We start from the raw sequence: 23321 nt of genomic DNA, 5'->3' as shown, positions 1-23321 counted from the left end.
AAGAAATTCCATTGGAAGTGAACTAGGGATTTGGCTCAAGTGAAGTATTTCCACTCAAAGCTCATTTCTACACTATCTAAGGTAAGTTTTATGATCATTCCATGTTGTTTAAGATATTGAGAGGTTGAAAGACTTAGATTATGAAAGGAAATAGAAAATGGGTCACAAAGATGAGAATAATGAGATTTTGGGTAGTAGCTTGGAATGAGTCATAATTCTTGATATGTTGTGATTATGATTATGTTATAAATGATATTAAGGACATGGGATAAGCATTATATTGTGAATAAATGTAATAGTACATTATGACCATGATTATGGATAAATTGAAGTGAAAGTGTGAAATGTGGATAATATGGATCAATGAAGATTGTTGGTTATAATGTTGTGAATGTTATTATAGATGTTTAGGAGTTGATATATGATATGAGGAAAGTCGTATAAACAAAGGAAATGCTGCCCAATTTTCTCTAGCTTTAGTAAGCACGTTCATATAATCGATTAGCTAATGTTAATACGAACTCTCTTGAAGGTAGAAACATAAGCATTGAAGGAGAACGATCAAGCGATAGAATAGTTAAATGAAAAGGTATGTGAGGCTAGTCCCTTCCTTCTAAGGCATGACTCCCATGGCATGAAATCTCCTATTTTCCCATGACTTTGTTACATTACGGTAATTATGAGCCTATGATTATAAGGAGCTTAGCATGAAATACAGAAACGAGATATGTCATACGTTATGATAATGATAATGATGATGAGTTAAGCTAATGATTCTAACTGTGATCCATTGATGATGCTTATTGTACACACTCACCTTATATGCTAATTCCTTCAAGGTGAGGCAGAATGCTTATGAATGCTCCATAATGGAATCGGGGGTTCACGACCTTATGTCACCCCGAGAAAGTATAGTTATCTTCGAGTTTCTATGCATGCATTATGATGAGTACATGATGATGATATTACCTCCTATATGGTAGGGTAGACACGCCTAGGGCGGGCGGCGAGGCCTACATGTCTAGATGGCATGGCGACACCACCAGTGGGCGGCATGAGATGTTTACACCCGGACGCGGAAGGCACAGACGCACGAGCTAATGATGATCACACCGTACCTATATAGTCGGGCGACTTATATAGATATGCATACATGATATGATGATGTATATGAAGTGAGTTAGCATGTTTTATTTCTATCGAATTGGGTGATCATGTTCTGAGTTGTTCTTCATTGATATCCTTCTATTTCATTGATGTATTATTGTTGCTTATGCCTTATATACTCAGTACAATGCTCGTACTGACGTCCTATTTCTTTGGACGCAGTGTTCATGCCCACAGGTAGACAGGGAGGTGATCCAGATTCATAGGAGCGATCAGCAGACTTGAGAGCACTCTATTGTTCCGGAGGTGCCATTGCTTATGATTTTGTGTATATATATTTTGGCACGACGGGGTCCTGTCCCGTCCATATGTCTAGTACTCTAGTAGAGGCACGTAGATACGTATGTGTGGGTAGTATGGTCTCACGATTTCCTCATTGTATATGTATTATTTTGATAGCCGAAGGGCTTATGTACATAAAGGTAAATATGTTTCAAAATGGAAATGGTTTTCTTATAATTTTGAGTGTGAGAATAATGAATGAACGTAGAATGAGTATGATGAGTATTAGAATGAGTGGTGCTCAGTGGTTAGCCCTGGGTACCCGTCATGGCCCCTAGTCGGGTCGTGACAAGTTATCATTCCAGTATCCAGATGGCCCTGTATGAAGCTTTATATGGCGGAAGTGTAGGTCACCTATTGGATGGTTCGAAGTGGGGGGAGACTAAGTTAGTAGGGCCAGATATGATTCAGCAAGCAGTGGAAAAAGTCAATCTTACCCAGGATCGATTGTTGGCAGCTCAGAGTCATCAGAAGTCTTATGCAGATAATCGCCGACGAGACTTAGAGTTCCAAGTTGATGACTAGGTATTCCTAAAGGTGTCGCCTGTAAAAGGCATTATGAGATTTGGTAAGAACGTAAACTTAGTCCTCGGCACATTGGACTTTATAAGATTGTAGGTAAAGTGGGACAGGTGGCCTATGAACTAGACCTACCATCAGACTTAGAGTCAGTCCATCCGATTTTCCATGTATCGATGCTTCGTAAGTGTATTGGAGACCCTTCCAGAATCGTACCTATTGATGATGTTCAGGTCACCGAGCAACTACCGTATGAAGAGGTTCCCATTGCTATACTAGATAGGCGGGTTTGGAGATTGAGGATTAAGGATGTAGCTTCAGTTAATGTCCTTTGGAGGAACAAGAATATGGAGGAGATGACTTGGGAAGCTGAAGAAGATATGAGATCCAGGTATCCGCACTTATTTCCACTTCCAGAGACATCATTTCCTTTAGGTGCATATCGTTCCATTTCGTATGATTACTGGTCGTGTGAGGCTATTATTTTTATTGCTTGTTGTGGCCCTATGTGGCGTTATCTATTTTAGGTTGTTGTAACAAATAGACAAGAAAATTGAAAGTCAGTGGACACATTTGTTTTTGGCCTATCAATTGATTTTCCACGACTTAGGCCTCATTTATTCACCAAAATAAATCTCTAGTGACCTTCTAATCTCTCTCAAACATCCATAAACATCCCAAATCAAATCAAGAGAAGATCAAGCCATAAATCCTCAACTAGTTCATAGAAAGTGTTGGTTCTTGCTTCTAGATGAAGTGTGGTCAATAGGCTTTGAGTAAGTTGGCGTGGCTAAAGTTCTTCGAGTATAAGGTACTTCATCTTGTTTCTTATGTTGAGTTGATTTGAAGATTAAACAAGTCTTATAAGTGAAAGCAGTCATGGAGAAAAGTCATAAAGTGTTGTGTTGTAGTTGATGGCTATGGATTGAATTAGAAAAGAAGTTTTGGATGGATTTGAGCCTAGTTTGAATGTAATTTCTTGGGTATGATATAATTAATGTTGTTATTGATGTTTGGGAGTTGTTTTGGAGTTTGATGGAAGTAGGTGATACAGGAGAAATGCTGCCCAAATTTCGTTAGCTAACCTAATAGCTTAGTTTAATCTTATAAGCGTTTCAATGACTTAACTTTAGTATAAATCATCTTGAATGTGGATTTGCAAGCTCAGGAGGATAGACATTGAGAGATTAAATAGAGGACTAGGTATATTAATGTTGTCCTTTTCTTTCTTAAGGCATGATCATATTGATACAAAACTTATACAAATGATGTCCAAAGTGATTCTATTCCTAGAATACTAGAAGCTCATGTCTCTTGATGTTCTTATTATATTATGGATTCTTGTCTCATATAAATTGATCTTGTCTTATAGTTGTTGATCTTGTTTATTGTTGTTAATCTCATCTTATGGTTAATGTCCCTTCAAGATGAGGTACGCTGATGAGGATAGTTCCATAATGATAATCGGAGGTTACCGACCTTATATATATATATATATATATATATATATATATATATATATATATATATATATGTAGCTATTTTCTGACACCAAGCCGCGCTATATTCGGCCGTGTATAGCACCTATTGTGCACACCACTGCAGTTAGATAGGGATAATATCGAGCCTATATGGCCGAGTACGGATGACAAGGCCTATTAAGGCCGGGTACTATATTATGATATATGTATATGTATGAATTTTTTTTTAAAGGAAAGCATGATTGGCATCCACCTTAAGAGGCATTCAGACGTACAGGTTATTTCGCTCATCTCATATTGTTTTCATATATTTATATGTTGTTATTCATGCCTTACATATTCAGTACATTATTCGTACTAATGTCCTTTTGTTTGTGGACGCTGCATTCATGCCCGCAGGTAGACAGGGAGATGGTACAGACCCTTAGACTACCATTTCAGTGCTTGTACAGGAGCACTCCACTTGTTCCGGAGCTGCAGTTCAGAGTGGTATGATTCTTTTGTGCATATGTGGACATGGCGGGGTCCTGTCCCGTCATTACCATGTTGTCTCTATGTAGAGGCTCGTAGACAGATGTGTACAGTTACTTGTCCTATGACCTTCTTGGTCTATATTTTGTATATCATTTGGATAGCCTTGTCGGCTTGTATACATGAGCACAGTTTAATGACGTAAGTATGTATGTATATATATATATATATATATTGGCATGTGTCCCTTACAGTTTATGACATCTATTAGTTAGTATTATGGCCCACTCACGTATGATTATGAGATGCATGTATGTCATGAGGTGCTCGGTAGGTTAGCTCCGGGTGCCCGTAATGGCCCTCAGGTTGGGTCGTGACACTCATATATAAATTGTTAAATATTGAACATATGTATATTTGCCCGAGGGCACGATCTCTCATGTATACGTATACTTGGCCAAGGCCATAGACTGACGCACTTACTTGGCCAAGGCCACTGATTTGTGCATTTATATTGGGCCGAGACCCTACTTATTATTAACTCAGTTAAATCATGTGATTTCATATTCAGGACAGGGATTACCTATTACTTTACTTCTCTTGTTTAGTTTCAGTTTCAGTACATTTTCTCTTTATTGATTTGGGTTGCCCTTTCCCGAGCACCCACAACTATTAATTCTTTCAGTTGGTTTTACATACCAATACAATTCAAATGTATTGACGTCCCCATTTTCCCGGGGCTTGCATTTCAAGATGCAGGTACAGATTTACTGGGCGACGGATCTACTCGTTAGGGTTCTTGTATCAGCTGCTTGGTGAGCCCCAGTTACTTCGAGGCGTTATCCTATTTTTAGTCATCACAGTATTTCAGGAAGTGAGGTATGTCGGGGGCCTTGTCCCAGTAAACAATCAGTACTTCAATGCTCTTTAGAGGCTTCATAGACTATTGTCGTAGTCAGTTAGAGTCACAGGCTTTGATATTAGCCATGTTGGGCTACAGTTTATGTCTTAGATTTATATCAGTGTTTCTGCACTTATGATTTATGTCATTAAGACTTTAGTAGATCAGCGTTAGTTCTATGTTCGTATTTAATACATTTTGATATCACATATAGATTCAGCCAACTAGTTGGTTCGCTCAATCACATGCAGTCAGGCACCGAGTGTCGTGTTACGCCCAGGCCATGGTTCGGGACGTGACAAAACTTGGTATCAGAGCACTAGGTTCAAGTGCCTTAGGGAGTCTATGAAGCCGTGTCCAGTGGGGTCACTTTTATGCGTGCGTGCATGCCATATATGTAAACAATTGACCACCAAGACATTCAAGATTATCTCACTTCTTTCATACTCTAGATCATGCAGTTAGAGTTGTACCTTCAAGAATTCTTCTAACTCGTGCGTATTACGTATTTCAAAAAATGCCGGCAAAAAGGAAGCACACCAAGAGAAGGTCAGCCACTAGATAAAGGGCTACTGTGGATGCTGCCCGAGAAGTGGACTCTCAGGCTTAGGGAGTCAGCACCAGTGCTCAGAGAAGTGTGTCGGATTCAGTGTCTCCGACTGCACCCCTACCTGCTACTGAAAGGCCTACAGAGGTCTATACTCCAGTTCCGCTGCCCAGTTCTACTGACATGGATGTTAGGGGAGTTTTCCAGCTGCTCACCCAAATTATTGCTACACAAGCTCACGATCAGGGAACGGCTCCTAGCACAGGTACTTATGGGAGGTCGGCCAGCTCCAGGACCTAGGAATTCCTGCGTATGAAGCCTCCAATGTTCACAGGGTCTAATAAGGTAGAGATTCCACAAAATTTCATTGATGGGCTATAGAAGGTGTTCATGTTATAAATGTTACCGAGATAGAGGCAGCAGAGTTGGCAGGTTATCGGTTGCAGGATATTGCTAGTATTTGGTATGAGTTGAGAGAACAGTCCCAACGGGAAAGTGCGTCTTCTGCGACTTGGGATGAATTTATGCATGTTTGGCAAAGGCCTTCGAATTCAAGAGGCTTAGGTAGAACAATATGAGTGTGAATAAGTACTACCAAAAATTTTTTTCTTTGGCTAAGTATGTTTCACAGATGGTCCCCGATATGAGGGCCAGAGTTAGGAAATTTGTGTTGGGTCTTACACCCGAATTGTATGGGGATGCTAATACCACTGCCGTAACAAAGATATGAATATTACCAAGATAGTTGCTTTCGTACAAGGTAGTGAGGACAGAATGAAGGAAAAAGAGGCGCAGCAGAAAGAGAAAGATAGGAAATTTAATAAAAGAGCTAATTCTGCAGGTAACTTCAATCAAGGAGGTGGAAATCATCGGTTCTTAAAGAATAGGTCATCAGGACCTGCTCTCTCTAAAACCAGTGCCCCAGTTCTGATGTCCAAGTTTATCAGAGAAGTAGAATTTTGGAGCAGCAGGCTCACAGTCACAGGCCAATGTGGGCCACTAAGGTCCTGCACACCTTGTTTGCAATAAGTGTGGAAGGAGGCACCCAGGGGCGTGTCGTTCAGGCATGGACGGTTGCTTTAGGTGCAGTCAGCAAGGACAATCTTTAGGGATTGTCCATTAGCAAGGCAAAATACTGGAGGTGATGTAGCTCAGTCCAAAAATTTAGCAACTCCTCGCAATTCTCAAGCCCAAGCAAGGCGTGGCGCAGCAAGGTCCAGTAATACGGGCGGAGGTCAGAACCGCTTGTATGCACTAGCTGGTCGTCAGGATATAGAGGCTAGTGCTGATGTCGTCACAGGTATGCTAATAGTCTTCACCTTTGATGTCTATGGTCCTATGGATCCCAGATCCACCCTATCTTATATAATCCCTTTTATTGCTAAGAAATTTGGGATAGAACTAGAAAAGTTGCATGAACCTTTTGAAGTGTCCACCCCAGTTGGAGAATCAATTATAGTTAGATGTGTGTATAGGGATTGTCCAGTTGGAGTCTATCACCGCAGTACTAAAGCATACTAAGTAGAATTAGAAATGGTAGACTTCGATGTAATCATGGGCATGGATTAGTTGGTGTCATGTTATGCCACAATGGGTTGTAGAAGCAAAATAGTAAGTTTCGAGTTTCTCGGTGAACCAGTTTTAGAATGGAAGGGTAATGCAGTGGTGCCCAGTGATAGGTTTATTTCCTATCTAAAAGCCCGAAAAATGATCTCAAAGGGGTGTATCTATCATTGTCCGAGTCAGGGATGCAAACTCTGAGGTCCCATCACTCCAGTCAGTATCAATTGTTAAGGAGTTGTAAATCTTTCCTGAAGATCTTCCCGGAGTTCCTCCTGATAGAGAGATTGACTTTGGAATTAATCTACTCTCGGTACTAAGCCAATAACTATTCCGCCATACATAATGGCTCCAGCAGAGCTAAAAGAGTTAAAAGCTCAGTTGAAGGACTTCTTAAAAAAGGATTTATTAGACCAAGTGTCTCACCTTGGGGCACACCGGTCTTGTTTGTCCGAAAGAAAGATGGATCCTTGCGCATGTGCATTGATTACCATCAGTTGAACAAAGTTACCGTCAAGAACAAGTATCCTCTTCCCAGAACATATGACTTATTTGATCAATTTCAGAGTGCTCAGTGTTATTCCAAGATTGACCTCATATCAAAGTACCATCAGTTAAAGGTTAAGTAAGTTGATATTCCGAAGACCACTTTCAGGACTCATTATGGGCATTTCAATTTTTGGTGATGTCGTTTGGGTTGATGAATGCACCAGCAGCTTTCATGGACCTTATGAACAAGGTTTTTAAGCCTTACCTTTATTTATTCATCATTGATTTTGTTGATGACATTTTGGTGTATTCATATAGTGAGGTTGACTATGCAGAACATCTCAGAATAGTGTTGCAGACACTTTAGGATTATAAGCTTTATCCGAAATTTTCAAAGTGTGAATTTTGGCTGAAATCAGTAGCGTTTCTATGCCATGTTATTTCAGGGGAAGGCATGAATGTGGATTTTCAGAAAATAGAAATAGTGAAGAATTAGCCCAGACCTACCTCAGCGTCTGATATAAGAAGTTTTCTGGGTCTAGGGGGCTATTATAGGCCTTTCGTAGAGGGTTTTTCCTCTATCTCAGCTCCGTTGACTAAATTGATTCAAAAGAAAGTCAAGTTCGAATGATCAGATGCTTGTGAGCGAAGTTTGAAGTGTTGAAGGCAAGGCTGACTTCTGCTCCAGTTTTGACACTGTCAGAGGGAACCGAAGGGTCTGTGGTGTATTGTGATTCTTCAGGATTTGGTCTTGGGTGTGTTTTAATGCGGCACAGTAAGGTAGTAGCTTATGCATCTAGGCAACTTAAGATTCACGAAAAGAATTATCTGACTCATGACTTAGAGTTAGCAGCTATGGTTTGCGCACTAAAGATATGGTGTCACCACTTGTATGGTGTTCACGTTGATATTTTCACAGATCACAAGAGCCTTTAATATATTTTCAAGAAAAGAGAGTTTAATCTCAGACAGAGGAGGTGGCTCGAACTGCTAAAGGATTATGACATGGATATCCTTTATCACCCAGGGAAGGCGAATGTTGTAGTCGATGCTCTTTGTCGGCGTTCTATAGGAAGTTTAGCTCACGTTGAGGCAGACAAGAGAACTATGGTGAAAGAAGTCCACCGCTTAACTAACCTAGGAGTTCGAATTTTGGACTCTGAAGATGGTGGAGGAGTTGTTCAAAATAGGGCTTATTCCTCCTTAGTAGCCAAAGTAAAGGAGAAACAGCTTAATGATCCCTACTTATTGCAGCTGAAAGAAAGGATTCATAAACAAAAGACGATGGCTTTTGAACAAAGGGGAGATGATGGTACCAAGGTACCAAGGCAGATTATGTGTTCCAGATGTAGATGGTCTCAGAGAGCCCACAATTCCAGGTATTCCATTCACCTAGGTTCCACGAAGATGTATCGTGACCTTAAGGAGATTTATTGGTGGAACGAAATGGAAAAAAAAACGTAGTAGATTTCGTGGCCAAGTGTTCGAATTGTCAGCAGGTGAAAGCCGACCACCAGAGGCCTGGTGGCTTGGCTCAGAACATAGAAATTACCATTTGGAAATGGGAGATAATAAATATGGATTTTATAAGGTTTACCTCGCTCATTTTGGAAGCATGATTCGATTTGGGAGATTGTAGACCGACTTACCAAGTCAGCGCATTTTTTGCCAGTAAAGACCACAGATTCAGCAGAAGATTATGCCAAGTTGTACATTAGGAGATCTTCTGATTGCATGGGACTCTATTGTTCATTATTTCAGATTGTGGTGCTTAGTTTACAATGAACTTTTGGAATTCCTTTCAGAAAGAATTAGGCACAAGAGAAAACCTCAGCACATCTTTTCATCCTCAAACACTTGAGGATATATTGAGGGCATGTGTCCTTGATTTTAAAGGTAATTAGGATGATCAATTACCTCTCATTGAGTTTGGCTATAATAATAGCTATCACTCTAGTATGAAGATGGCACTGTACGAAGCTCTGTCTAGGCAAAGATGTAGGTCGCCAATTGGTAATTCGAAGTCGGCAAAGTAGAGTTTCTAGGACCAGACTTGGTTCACAAGGCTATGGAGAAAGTCAAATTGATTCAGGAGCGGCCGATGATTGGGTGTTTCTAAAAGTTTCGCCCATGAAAGGCGTTATGAGATTTCGGAAAAAGGGGAGGCTTAGTCCCTATAATATTGGGCCATATAGGATCCTACAAAGGATCAGGCAAGTAGCTTATGAGTTAGAGTTACCACAAGAATTGGCTGCTCTGCACCCAGTGTTTCATGTATCTATCTTGAAGAAGTTCATGGGGGACCCATCTCTTGTTGTTCCTATAGAGATCACAGGGGTCAAAGATAGCCTGTCTTATGAAGAGATTCCAGTGGCTATTCTTGATCATCGAGTTTGCAAATTGAGAACTAAGGAAATTGCCTAAGTGAAAGTCCTATGGAGAAATTAAAAAGTTGAGGAGACTATGTGGGAAGCCAAAGAGGACATGAAGTCCAGGAATCCCATCTCTTCGAAAAGCAAAAAGAAAGTGTTGAAGGTAACTAACCTTTTCATTCAGACGTCAAGCTATAATTTCCATATTTTTAGTATTCAGTCAGTTCAGTGTCTAAGCTATTCAGCAATTATTCAGCTCAACATTCATGTATTCATACGGTTCAGTTTTCATATATTCATTCCGTTCAATACTCATGTTTTCTTTTGTCAGTTCAGTACCGCATTTTTGCATCAGACACTTTTAAGATCTAACGTTAGCCATATTTTATAACCAAAACCATCATTCAAGGACGAATGATCCCAAGAGGGGGATAATGTAACACCTCAAGTCTTCGGGGTAGTGCTTGACTCGTTCTAATAGAGAGTGTAACGGAATTTAGAAGGTTGCATGTTTTCACAAAAGTGGCCAAGGGGCCTACTTCAAGAAACCATAACCCCTTGATTAGTTGAGAATTTGGAAAAGCTTCCTTTATAAAAGTTGTAGTATGTTGAAATACCCTTCCATCCATATAAAGACCAGGCTAATCGGATATCAGAGCAAGAAGCGTTACAAAAGCGCTGCAGGAAAACAGCCACTCGAGATGGCCATGCGTAGCGCACTAGGCGCTGCACGATGGCTATGCGTCGCCCAGCCAAGGTACAAAAAGTGCCTCTCTGACCAAAATTCTGCACATCACCTAGCGATGGGCGTGCGCACGGGTCCATCATGGATTGGTTGGGTTTCGGGTCAAAATTTCAGATTTTCGTATTTAACTTATATTTAAGGATGGGGGTTATTTCCTTAACTCCCTAAAGCTCAAAAATTACCCTAGAGACATAGAGAATAAGTCTCAAGCCTGAAGAACCCTCCAAGGTAAGTTCTATGATTCTAAGTTGAATTCAAGTCCCTAATCCCTTACTAATAATGTATAATTCGAGGTTGAATTATATATAATAATGTATAATTCTCAAATGAGGAAAAATTAATCTACTCAAATGTCAATCCAAAAAAAAAAAAATATTATTAACTATCTCATTTATAAGTATAGTGAACTTTCATTTACATTATCAAACTCACTGTCACTTTCTTTCTCAAAACCTTGATCTTCTTCTGAAGATAATGGTGCATTTGAAGATGAAGCGATGAAACTCACATGCTTCATGCTACTAACTCTTTCATCATATCTTTATTTTTGCATTGTTTTTCTTGCAATTTAGAATAAGTTAGCGTTAAGTATGAATTTGGGATCTAATCATCTCATTGATTTTTTTTTCCCGATAAAACCGATGATGATTTCCTTAATACTTTTACATACTGACCTATGGAGCCTGCAACCCTTTCTTTTGTTCTTTCCATCAGCAATTTGCACCCAAATATCCATTTCACTTAATTGAGAAGGTAACCCTACCATGAAGTCCATATTAATCGTCTCCCATTTTCACAATGGAATATCAACATTCTGTGTCAATGCGTTGAAACTCACATGCTTCATCAGTGCTGGTAACTCCTTCATCATGTTTTTATTTTGACATTGTTTTTCTTGCAGATGAAAATACGTTAGAATTAAGTATGAATCTGAGATCTAATCATCTCATCGATTTTTTTTCCGACAACGCCGATGGTGATTTTTTTAATACTTTTAGATATAGACCTAAGGAGTCAAGACCAACAACCCTTCCCCTTTTTTTTTTCTTTCCATCAACAAATTGCACCCAGATGTCCATTTCACTTAATTGAGAAAGTAACTCTACCATAAAGTCCATATTAATTATCTCCAATTTTCACAGTAGAATATCAATATTCCATCCCAATCCACCAGACTTCTGGTATTCAACCTTTACCTATTGGAAATATACGCATCCAGACATAAATTCGGCGATTTCCATTTTCATATTATTCCCCATATATATTTCTTTCAAGTCATGATATATTTTGATGGACCCTAGGTGGATTGAGTACCTCGAACTGTGAGGTTGATCAATCATAATCATCTTTGTAATAATATCTACGACTTGAACAAATAATCAATCTTAATACCTCAAGGTACCATCACCTGTACTTTCACGATCTAAATCTAGTACTTAGGTCGTGATCAACACCCAACAAGCCTTTATCTACGCTAGGTGAATCGGTCCTCTGTACATTTCTTGAAAGTAACCACGTCCTCTTCCTCCTCTTTGTCCATGAGTACGACCTTTGACTTTTGGTGGTTCTTATTTCATTGTTGAAGTTGTTACCTTAACTTCACAACCTCTTCCTCGTCTATTCCCTCTATACCTCTTTTCACCTCCGTATTTTTTAAAAGGATGCCTTGATATATTTTAAGATGTTGCTCTAGAAGCTCTTCTTGTCTCTTGATCTTTTCCCCGTGAGCTTGTAAAGACCAATCATAGAACTATAATGAAATATACGATCAACCAATATTTATCGAATTTGAAAAAGAGTCAGAAGAAATTGTTCAAGTCTTTTTATTTGATTACCCTCCAATTACTCCACCGTCATAAAGTCTAAATCTTTAGACTCTTCAATAGCACACACCATATAATCACATTAAGTGTTAAAGAGCAAATTAAAATATCTTTTCTACCACACGTACATCGTCTATTTCCTCCTTGTATATTCTTAATTGGTTTTCAGCATCCATCACTTCTGGATAGTACTTCGAGTGCCGAAACTCACCCGTTCCCAATCCTACTATACCAGCAAGTCCCAAATGCTATTGTTAACTTATATGAGGTTTCAATATGCATACACTATGAATGTCGTGGTATTGTGTCTGTGAATCCCTTCTTTCAACTCTGCAAAATAAATATCCTCATACTGACGAGAGACTTCACTTGCTCAACTAATGACGAATGAGCTCCATTTTGTACCATCACTTCACCATCGTCAGCTTCAACACCAAATACGCCAAGCTACAGAGCTTCCTCATCATGCGTTGCTCGTGCGCTTTCAAGTACGCTAAGCTCTTACATTAATGAGGGATAGTTTGGTAAGTATAAATTTAAAACATACTTTCGTCTTGAATTTTTTTTCCGCATCAGACGTGTATAACTTTGTCCCAATAACAGAAAACCTTTTTCCGCTACCGCTCAAAAACATTTTTTTTTTATTGGCCAAACACTTCAAATAAATTTTTTCAGCCTCCTTAAAATTGGCCAAACATGCTAGGCATATGTTTGATTTAAGACAAACCGACTTAGTAATTTACTAAACAAATATTTTAACACAAAAGCTGTCTCCTTCATTACACATTTTAGTGGGGACATCTGTATTATATCATCAGAAACAGTGGATAACGATAGAATAGATATTACGTATTCTACTAGATCTACCGACCTAAAACACCATTTATAGTGGTATTTCACTAATCTAATTCTTATATTCTTATATATAATAATAATAATAATAATAATAATATATCCTCTGATTTCTTTCCTCCAAATTTCGTGTCAAAATCAAAGGGAGCTCGATTTTCTTCCCAAGGTAGAAATTCTATTCCATATATTTTATGTTTCTAATAACAGTTTTTATTTTATTTTTTATTTCCTTTTTAAATGTTAACTGTTGTTTGAATTATTAGGGTTCATTTGTGTGTTATGCTTGCTATGATTTATTTATCCGTCTTGAGGTATTAATTATGTATAATTAATCTCTTTGTGTTACTCTTTAAGCTCTCACCGTTTTAGGGTTTTGATTAATTGTGTATTTTGTGGAACTAATTTTCTCTTTTGGACCATGCACGTCCATTATTAGTATTCTAGGATATTCCTTTTTTGGCACAGCTTAAGTTTAGTGAGGACACGTCCCTATATAGGAAGGTATGAAGGTCGAGGATTATGGTAGAAGAGTAGTAGGTAGCTGAGTGTTGTCATTTGTGGGTCTTATTTAGTACTACTCTCTTTGTTTTAATTTGTTTATCTGGTTTTGACTTGGCATAGAATTTAAGAAAGTAAACAAGACTTTTGAATTTTGTGGTCTTAAACTAAAACATATGCAGAATGTATCAAAATGACTCTTAATCTTGTGTTTAAACATGCTATGTGAAAAGTTGGAATTAAAGAGTTATCAAAAAAGAAAAGAGACATTCTTTTTTAAACGGACTAAAAAAGAAAGTAAGACAGACAAATTGAAACGGAGGGAGCATTGCTTAGTATTCGCGTAATATCCTATTCTTCAGTTTTTACTACTGCTTGTTGCTTCATTTGCTTTGTGTATTTTGCTGTTGTTATTTTCCTTTCAATCCTGCTTTTATTACACTTCTTGTGTGCCGAGGGTCTATCGGAAACAACCTCTCTACCCCACAAAGGTAGGGGTAAGGTCTGAGTACGTCCTACCTTCCCGTACCCTCACTTGTGGGATTACACTGTGTATGTTGTTGTTGTGAATATTCCTTTTTTGTTGGGAATATAGTTTGAAGTTGGAAGCTTCCTTCTTTTTCTCATGTATCCTAGTTTGGGAATAGTAAAGTTCAATTTGTTTTAAACTTCCTTAGTTTTTCTGTACATGCAACTTTTAAATATTGAGTTTATTTCATTGATTGAAATCTGTATTTTGTTGAATATGTAATTGGAATGCTTTTATGTGGGCAACATCCAAATGTGGGAATTAACTTATATATACCAATAATGTAAAGAAACTTTTACACTACCCGTTGTTTTTTAACCAATTATTATGCAGCTTATTTACTTTATTTTCTAGTTACTAAATTATGCTTAGTGTAGACACTTGCTGATGTAGGTAACATTAACCTTTGGTGCTAAAAGTTATACATTGTTAATATATAGAAGCAGAACTTTTTATTGCGAGTCTATTTAGTATTAGATGGATTTTGAACCGTGACCATTCTTCAAGTATTGGAATTTAGTCCGCTATTGTGATTTAGGCTAAAACACTTCTCTACATTTTGAACCACACTAAAATAGAGTTGAAAATTCTATTTCAGCAATTGTTATTATACTTTTATTATCCTTTATGCTAATTGGATTAAGTAGATCCTTTTTGTTAGATGCCTGGATAGAGAGAAGAAAATGATATGTTGTGGATGTTGACATGCCTACTTAGTTCTTTGTATCTTCCATTTTGTTGATTTTATTTTTTATTTTTTATGGCACAATGCATGTAAAACTGCATTCGTACAATCAGATGATGTTAGAATGACAACTGTCTTCCATCGTATGGATGTCCACTCATCCTTTATACTAAGAGGCCGTGTGATGATCTGATGTCATCATTAGATTTGGATATACATATCCTTGCACATTATCTCAATTCTGGTGTGTTTAGCTTTCACCATTGTTGTTGTAGGTCATTTAATAGGGGGATAAATTTATGATAAACATACTTTTGTCTTGATTTTTTTTCTTTTTTGCGTCCGCTTCGCAGAAAAAATAGATGTTTGTAACTTTTTCCCAACAGTAAAACTTCTTCTGCTACTGCTCGGAAGTATTTCTTTTTTGTTGGCCAAACACTTCAAATAAAATTTTTTAGCCTCCTGAAAGTTAAGAATTTGAGATATAGGCATGGGAGAGGGGGAAATATATTTGATTCTAGACAAAACCGACTTGGTAATTTACTATATATATTTTTTAACTGCAACACTGTCCCCTTTCATTGCACATTTTAGTAGGGACATTGTATTATCATCAGAAACAGTGGATAAAGATAGATAGATATTACGTATTCTCTCTCTTCGAGACCTATCACGATCTACCGGCCTAAATCAGCATTTATTTCTTACTAATATTTCACTAATCTAATTCTTATGTATTAATATTCCCTGATTTTTTTCCCCCCCAAATTTCGGTTCGAAATCAAAGGGAGTTCCATCTCCATCTTTTCTATCATCTGTGTTCTCTTCTTCCCATCAACAGAAATTTATATTACTTATATATTCTGCAATAATGTCAATTGCTGTGTGAAATATTAGGGTTCATTTGTGTGTTATGTTCGTTATGGTTTGTCCGCCTTGAGGCATTAATTATGCATAATTAAGCTCTTGCCTCTTTAGGGTTTTGATTAATTGGGGATTTCGTGGAACCTGTATAGCTTTACTGTCTGGAACTAATATTCTCTTTTGAACTCTGCTTGTTCATAATCAGTATGATATAATGGTCAAAAACACACATGAACTATCAATTTTTCGCGAGTTTCACACCCCAACTATCAGTTGTTACTTTTCCCTACCCGAACTATCACCATCTATGTATTAAAACACACCTAGTTGAGTAGATGGTGATAGTTCAGGTAGGAAATATCCAGGTTTGTTTTGATACATACCTAAACTTGAGGTGTATTTTAATACATAGATGGTGGTAGGTAAGGTATGAAAAAGGAACAACTGATAGTTAGGGTGTGAAACTTGCGAAAAATTGATACTTCAGCCTTCGGGTGTGTTTTTGACCATTATCTCAATTAGTATCACAGAATATTCCTTTTTGGCTGGCAAGTATAGTTTAAAGTTGAAAGCTTCCTCCTTTTCTCATGTATTCTGGGTTTGGGAACAGTAAAGTTTAATTTTCTTTTAGACTTGCTTAGTAATTCTGTACATGCCACTTATCACTGTTAAATATTGAGTTTATTTCATTGAATATGTAATTGGAATGCTTTTATCTGGGCAATATTTAATTGCTTCCATGGAATTAACTTGTATATATCAATATTGTAACGAAGCCTTTACACTATCCATTATTTTTTAACCAATTATAGCAGGTCATTTACTTTATTTTCTAGTTACCAAATTAAGCTTGCTGTAGGCACTTACCTGGTTGATCTAGGTTGTATTAACCTTTGGTACTAAAAGATATACATTGTCAGTAACTCAGTATATAGAAGCTAAAGATTTTGAAGCGTGATGATTCGTCAAGTATTGAAATTTAGTCCGCTATTGTGATTTAGCTAAAACGCCTCTCTACTTTTCAAGCCAGACTAATATTTAGTTGATTTTTTATTTATTTCAGCAATGGTAGTATACTTGTTATGATCCTTTATGCAAATTGGATCAAGTATTTGTATTCCTGATGCTCACCTTTCTTGGAACCTCTCCTATGGCTGGTATTGAATTCGAAAAGTAGATCCTTTTGTTAGATGCCCGGATGGAGAGAAGAAAATGATATGTGTTATGTATGTTTACAAGCCTCCTTGATTCTTTGTATCTTCCAATTTTTGTGTGTAATTCTTTTTTTGTATGGCACAATGTGCGTCAAACTGCCTTCATACGATCAGATAATTTCAGAATGACAACTGTCTTTCATCATATGGATTCCTCTGATCCTTTATACTGAAAATCCGCATGATTATGATATACATATACTTGCGCATTATCTCAATTCTGGTGTGTTTAACTTTCACCAATGTTGTTGTAGGTCATTTAATAGGGATAAAACATGTCCCACCAACCAGGAGATGATGCTGAATATATGGCAGATGAATATGAAATGGAAGATATGGATGATGATATGGATGATGAGATCCACGGCAGAGACATGGGTGGCTCTGATTCAGATGTAGATGAGTATGATTACATGGTCTGTGCCCCTCCCTCTAAATCTATTTGTTGCATTTATACGGACTTGTTAGATTGCTGTAGTTGTGGTGAATGTTAAATGTTTTAACTTCAATATGTTATTTGTCTACTTGTGGATTAGAATAATAAAATGCAAGATACCTCTGCTGCTGAGGCAAGGAGAGGCAAAGATATTCAAGGGATTCCCTGGGAAAGGCTTAGCATAACCAGGGAGAAATACAGGCAAACGAGATTAGAGCAATATAAGAACTATGAAAATATTCCTCAATCTGGGGAGGCATCAGAGAAGGTAAATGTGTTTGTAATTTTCCTACTTTGTCAGCTTTGTGCACAATGCTGATACTGGGGTTTTTGTGTCATTTTGCTTTGTCAACAGGAATGCAAAGCCACAAACAAAGAGTGTTCGTTTTATGAATTTAGACGTAATTCACGATCTGTTAAATCAACCATTTTACACTTCCAGGTAACGTACTGGCCCTTTTCACATTTTGCTTTACTTTCGGTTTCCTTCATTGTATGCTAGGGGCTAGGCCTTTACGTGGGAAACAAAGTTCACACCATTTTTAAGATGATGTTTTTGTGGATTTACTGGCATAAAATCTGGATGTCAGAACGACAGGGATGAGCTCGTAATGTGTCTGTACCTATATCAGATTTGGTCTGCTGCATGATACTGTGACCCTTGTTGAGTCAACAAATGAGTTAAATTTGCATGTGTCTTATTAGCCTATACTTGTAATTAAAGTGGATGCTTTCTGGCAAGAACAAAACCTGTCCTGAAGTTTTTTGTTGTGTATATGTAGCTGAGGAACTTGGTCTGGGCAACTTCCAAGCATGATGTGTACCTTATGTCTCATTTCTCTGTCCTTCACTGGTCATCCGTGACCTGCGCCAAAAACGAAGTTCTCAACGTATCAGGGCATGTAGCACCACGTGAGGTGAGTTGTGTAGGACATGGAATCTACCAAACATTTATTGTGAGACGCATTTAGTTACAACCTTCTATATTTTCTTGTTTCTTTTTCCATTGTAGAAGCATCCTGGAAGCCTCTTAGAAGGATTTACGCAGACACAAGTCAGCACTCTTGCAGTGAAAGATAACTTGCTTGTCGCTGGGGGATTTCAAGGGGAACTTATTTGCAAGGTATGTCATTTCCTCTTTTCAATGGTTTCTTCATTTGTTTTTCTCGGATTAACTTTTGCCACCCGCAATGGCAGCATTTACTGTTCGCTTTTTGTTTGTGTACTTGTTTCTTTTAGAGTAGGATTAGATTTAAGATATATTTCTGTTGATTTAAGTCGATATATGGTTGCTAGACCCACACATTCATCTGATAGTAAATAGTACTTATAAGGATGTTTTTGTAGTAATTAAAGATATGATATAACAATGTAAAAAATATCAATTCATTCCGCTGAGTTTACTGCCTCGGTCTTCACCTTCAGAAACTGAAACTAATCAACTGAATTTTAAATTCTTGAAATATGCAGTATCTTGATAGGCCCGGAGTTTGTTTCTGTTCCAGGACAACATATGATGATAATGCCATCACTAATGCTGTTGACATTTATAACACGGCCAGGTATTGTGTTTATACTGCATACTGTCTAAACTCACTATCCTTAGTGAGAATGGAGCTAATAAATATGTCTTTTGCTTCTCAGCGGTGCACTACATTTTATAGCTTCAAATAATGATTGTGGAGTTAGAGATTTTGATATGGAGAAATTTCAACTGTCCAACCATTTTCGTTTTCCATGGCCAGTAAATGTAAGTTTGTGCCTTGTCTCCTCTCTGCACATGTGTGTGTATAGGATCATGGGCGTGCTTAAATGCATCTCTTATAGTGGACATTCTCAAGAATTTCTCTCCCTAAACATCTTATTCCATTCGACTGGCTACTTGCGTTAAATGATGCATTTTCTATCTTGATCAACCCTTTTTGTGGGGCTATTATCTTCATTTTGTATATTAAAGCATTGTTTACTCTGTTTTCCCATTTTATGATCTTAGCATACGTCGCTGAGTCCAGATGGTAAGCTTCTCATAATAGTTGGGGATAATCCTGAAGGTATGTTGGTTGACCCAAGGAATGGAAAGGTAAGTGCACATTATTTTCCCCTGTTGTGATGCAAATCATCGACATCCAATGTCTGATTACTGTCAGATAATGAAATTCGCAGGCTGTTGCACCTTTAAGTGGACATATAGACTACTCATTTGCATCAGCATGGCATCCTGATGGCGTAACTTTTGCAACTGGGAACCAGGATAAGACGTGCAGAATATGGGATTTACGGAACTTGTCCAAGTCAGTCACTGCGTTGAAGGGTAACCTTGGAGCTATTCGGTCAATCCGCTACACATCTGATGGCAGATATATGGCTATGGCCGAGCCTGCAGATTTCGTCCATGTTTTTGATGTAAAAAGTGGGTATGAGGAGGAGCAACAAATTGATTTCTTCGGTGAGATATCCGGCATCTCTTTCAGTCCTGATACAGAGTCGCTGTTCATTGGAGTTTGGGATCGGACATATGGTAGCCTCCTTGAGTTTGGACGTCGCCACAATTATTCGTACCTTGACACAATAATTTAAGCACTCCAGACTGGTTTGGGTGTGTGTGTGTTCGTGTCCCCTTCAAGTGGTTCTGAGTTCTGACACAACTTTGTAAACCAGTAGCATAGAGGTAGTAACAGATTTAGGTGTATATTTTGTTACATTGTGCTCTATAGGTATGTCTCATAAGGTGTTGTGGACCGTTTCGGTATAGGTATGTCTCATAAGGTGTGGTGGACCGTTTCGAATGTCAATATAAGAAGGAATGGCGGGATGTATAGAACGCTAGCTCCAGAAGTGAACAAGAAAACAAGGGTGGTTTCCTTGGGCAGACTACAAATGTGATCTGGTTGGGAATGCCATGTGTGGGCTTTGAGCATTTGGATGTTCATTGCATTTGTCAACTGAAGCAATTGAGAATTGTATTGAATATTGACTTTGTTAAGCGTATGCTGGTTTACTATCTTCAATAATGTATCAACCAATTGCACATAAATAAACTTAGATGGGTTTAGCAATTTCAATTGGCATTGTTTGAAGTGAAAACATGAACTTGGCCATACGTGATGCATCAGATTTGAGGAACATTAGTCACAATTGAAGTGAGGCCTCTGTTTTCTTCTAATTTTCTTATCTGGTTATGAACCATGGCTACGATTTTTAAAGTGGTTCACATTAATTTCTGAAATTGTTATTTTGCCAAATAAATAAGTGGCCACCAAAATTTCTCCATTTATTCTTGTTTCATACTGATATTGAAGTAAGTGATTTTTGTATGTTCCTTCCTTCCGTTTTTCTTCGATAGCGGCTGAACCAACTCCTTTGAGTTTCTTGAAATAAATTTTGGTTTTATGAATCGACGCAAAGGACAGTGATTCGTCTAAATTGATGTCACAAAGGACGGTGAATTTACAGATTGGACTGATTATTTGTCATTGTGGGAGAATTGCTTAACTAAAATATCATGGACACAAGGAAACTTATGTTGTCGATTATCGGTGTAAGACGAAGTAAGTGTGTGTAGTTGTAGTTCATACTTCTTTGTTCAGCGCTGTTACTGCCAAATATTTTTTGCGTTATTTGTTGTCTAGACATATTCATTTGTTCTTTTGGTGTTTATGGAGGAGAAATGTGGCGTCACGCCCCAAATTCTTGGTGAGACGGACTGACACGCAGTGTCTTAACTTTGATCGAGCAGATCAACCTTACATACATCCTTACATGAGACACAGTCATTGTCCTTCTTCAACCCTGACTGTACAACCTGAGAGCGGACATTCTTTCTTTGAAAAATCTGTTAGATGTAAGGCTGAGGACTAAACCCATCACTTTTTTTCATAAATTAAGGAAGTACCTGCCAGCAACGATATATCAAGGACCAAACTAACTGACCCTAATACATTAAGGACCATTTTGATCATTTTCTCAAAAGAAATACATTACTTAAGTAGGGTTTTTTTTTTTTTTTTTTTTTTTTTTTTAAGACCTTATAAAAGCAACTGTATCAGAAGGCTTTTTTCTGACATGGATAATCACTACGCAAACTCACAAACTGTACTCGATTTCCATCAACTTCAATGAAAGATTCAATATTGCCAATCCCTACCCTTCCACCAGAACTCATCACTGAAATTCTCTCGAGGCTTCCAGTGAAATCCCTCTTACGACTCAAGTGTGTTTCAAAATCTTTGCTCGCTTTAATCTCTAGCCCTGAATTTATCAAGACCCATCTTTGTATATCCACTAATAACAAAGACTACGCCAACCATAGGCTCTTGCTTAGGTATAAATGCCTTTTGAAGGACTGTTCTCTTAGGTCTGTACTTTATGAGTCTGTTATGGAAGTTTCACACTTGAATTATCCCATGACAAACCAACGTAAAACTTTTTGGACTGTTGTGGGTTCTGTGAATGGATTGATTTGTCTTTCCAATGAGGCCAATGTCTTGTGTTTATGGAATTCATCGATTAGAAAGTACAAGAAATTCCCTGATTTTATAACTCATTTGAGGGTCCGTGTCGTATATGGTTTTGGATATGATGAGTTCCATGATGATTATAAGGTGGTGCGTTGTGTTTACTATGATGGCAGTTGGCCTAGTGTCGATGTCAAAATATATAGTCTAAAGGATGATTCTTGGAGAAGCATTTGTTATGCTCCTCCGGATGGGGTGCGATTATGGGGTTCCGGTATGTTTGTGAATGGAAAGCTTCATTGGGCTAATAATACTGGTCCTGTTCGGGATAAGGGTTGGAATATTATTTGTATTGATTTGGCTGATGATAAATGGGAAAAGGTTGAGCAACCATGCTGTGGAGAAGAAGAAGGTGTTTTGGTGCTGGGAGTGTTGGGAAATAATCTTTCTGTGATAAGTAAGGATAATCATCTGAGAACCCACATAGATGTGTGGGTTATGAAGGAGTATGGGGTTAAAGAATCTTGGACAAAGATGTTTACCGTCAAGTGTCCTCATAGTCCTGCGTCGTCAGTGTTTAAGGCTCTCTTTTTAGTTTCAAATAAAGATGAAATTTTGCTTATGTTTGGACAAAATTTCCTTTTGTACAATCTGAAGGATGGATCAATCAAATATCCAAAATTTAATAAGTTTGTATCTGGTGTTGTGAAGGCAATTTACGTAGAAAGCCTCGTTTCTCCTGTTTTACAACACGAACCAAGGACACAATATGAATGAAGGGTGCAGAAGCTCAAATGGGCGCAATTTTTTAAGTAATGACTTGAAAGAGCTCCACTTTATATATTTTTAGCACGAGGGCTGTTCAATTTTGTTTTTTTCGTCAAATATGGAAATAAGACATTGCATATTTAAAGGACACATTTACATTTCATTTGTTTGGAGATCTTATTTGTCCTTTTACTTTTTACATATTTCCATGAAAAAGCAACTTTTACTAGACTAATTATTTGTTCAATATTGGCATGAGATGTTTAAATGGAGTAAGCCTGGACACCACCATCATTTAAAGAAGAAAGGAGTAACATGGTTAGCCAGGATTCATATAGCGGACCCCATCTTGTTTGAAATTGAGGCGTAGCAATAGTAGTTGTTGTTGTAGTTTCAGGTTTTTCCTTTGCAGCTATTACCGAACTGTTTATTTTGTTCTGAACTTGTTTTGTTTTTTTCCTGCAGCTAATCGGTAATAACTAACTGATTATTGTCTTCAGTATCATCTTCTTGAGTTCTTATTCTCTTACTCATCTGGTCAGTCAAAAGATGAATTAATCTTCTTTCACTTAGGCAGTAACATTGACATGAGCAAGAGTCCTTAAGTATCGGTTGAACATTATTAGGAAGCCAATTTAGCTGCTATGATCATGAGTGTGGGTGT

The 23321-nt window shown here is 37.8% G+C and overlaps 2 protein-coding genes across 4 annotated transcripts; both read left to right on the top strand.

Annotated features, from left to right (window-relative positions):
• Positions 1-13211: 13211 nt before the first annotated feature.
• LOC132031434 (uncharacterized WD repeat-containing protein C2A9.03-like) lies at positions 13212-20497 on the top strand. 3 transcript variants are annotated; one of them, XM_059421402.1, is made up of 10 exons: positions 13212-13375; positions 17254-17415; positions 17536-17703; positions 17791-17877; positions 18218-18352; positions 18451-18558; positions 18906-18997; positions 19080-19185; positions 19429-19515; positions 19599-20497. In XM_059421402.1, the coding sequence occupies exons 2-10, from the start codon at positions 17275-17277 to the stop codon at positions 20010-20012; spliced, it is 1338 nt and encodes a 445-aa protein (XP_059277385.1). In that variant the 5' UTR covers positions 13212-13375; positions 17254-17274; the 3' UTR covers positions 20013-20497. The 3 variants fall into 3 exon arrangements, with proteins under 3 accessions (XP_059277385.1, XP_059277383.1, XP_059277384.1); XM_059421400.1 differs by having other exon boundaries at positions 18448-18558; XM_059421401.1 differs by lacking the exon at positions 13212-13375 and adding an exon at positions 16529-17011 and having other exon boundaries at positions 18448-18558.
• A 985-nt stretch (positions 20498-21482) lies between these two features.
• LOC132031433 (F-box/kelch-repeat protein At3g23880-like) lies at positions 21483-22892 on the top strand. The gene has a single exon (XM_059421399.1). It carries the CDS (start codon positions 21551-21553, stop codon positions 22664-22666), a length of 1116 nt encoding a protein of 371 aa, XP_059277382.1. The 5' UTR covers positions 21483-21550; the 3' UTR covers positions 22667-22892.
• Positions 22893-23321: the final 429 nt, after the last annotated feature.

Source organism: Lycium ferocissimum, chromosome 9 (assembly GCF_029784015.1).
Source record: "Lycium ferocissimum isolate CSIRO_LF1 chromosome 9, AGI_CSIRO_Lferr_CH_V1, whole genome shotgun sequence".
NCBI lineage: Eukaryota > Viridiplantae > Streptophyta > Magnoliopsida > Solanales > Solanaceae > Lycium > Lycium ferocissimum.
This window is presented reverse-complemented; position numbering and strand designations above follow the sequence as displayed.

Excerpts from the sequence above, each read along its gene's own strand:
- LOC132031433 (XM_059421399.1), top strand. The coding sequence starts at position 21,551 with ATGAAAGATTCAATATTGCCAATCCCTACCCTTCCACCAGAACTCATC.
- LOC132031434 (XM_059421400.1), top strand. The coding sequence starts at position 17,275 with ATGTCCCACCAACCAGGAGATGATGCTGAATATATGGCAGATGAATAT. Across the intron at positions 17,416-17,535 it reads TAGATGAGTATGATTACATG|AATAATAAAATGCAAGATAC; the intron begins GTCTGTGCCCCT and ends CTTGTGGATTAG. Across the intron at positions 19,516-19,598 it reads TTGACCCAAGGAATGGAAAG|GCTGTTGCACCTTTAAGTGG; the intron begins GTAAGTGCACAT and ends TGAAATTCGCAG.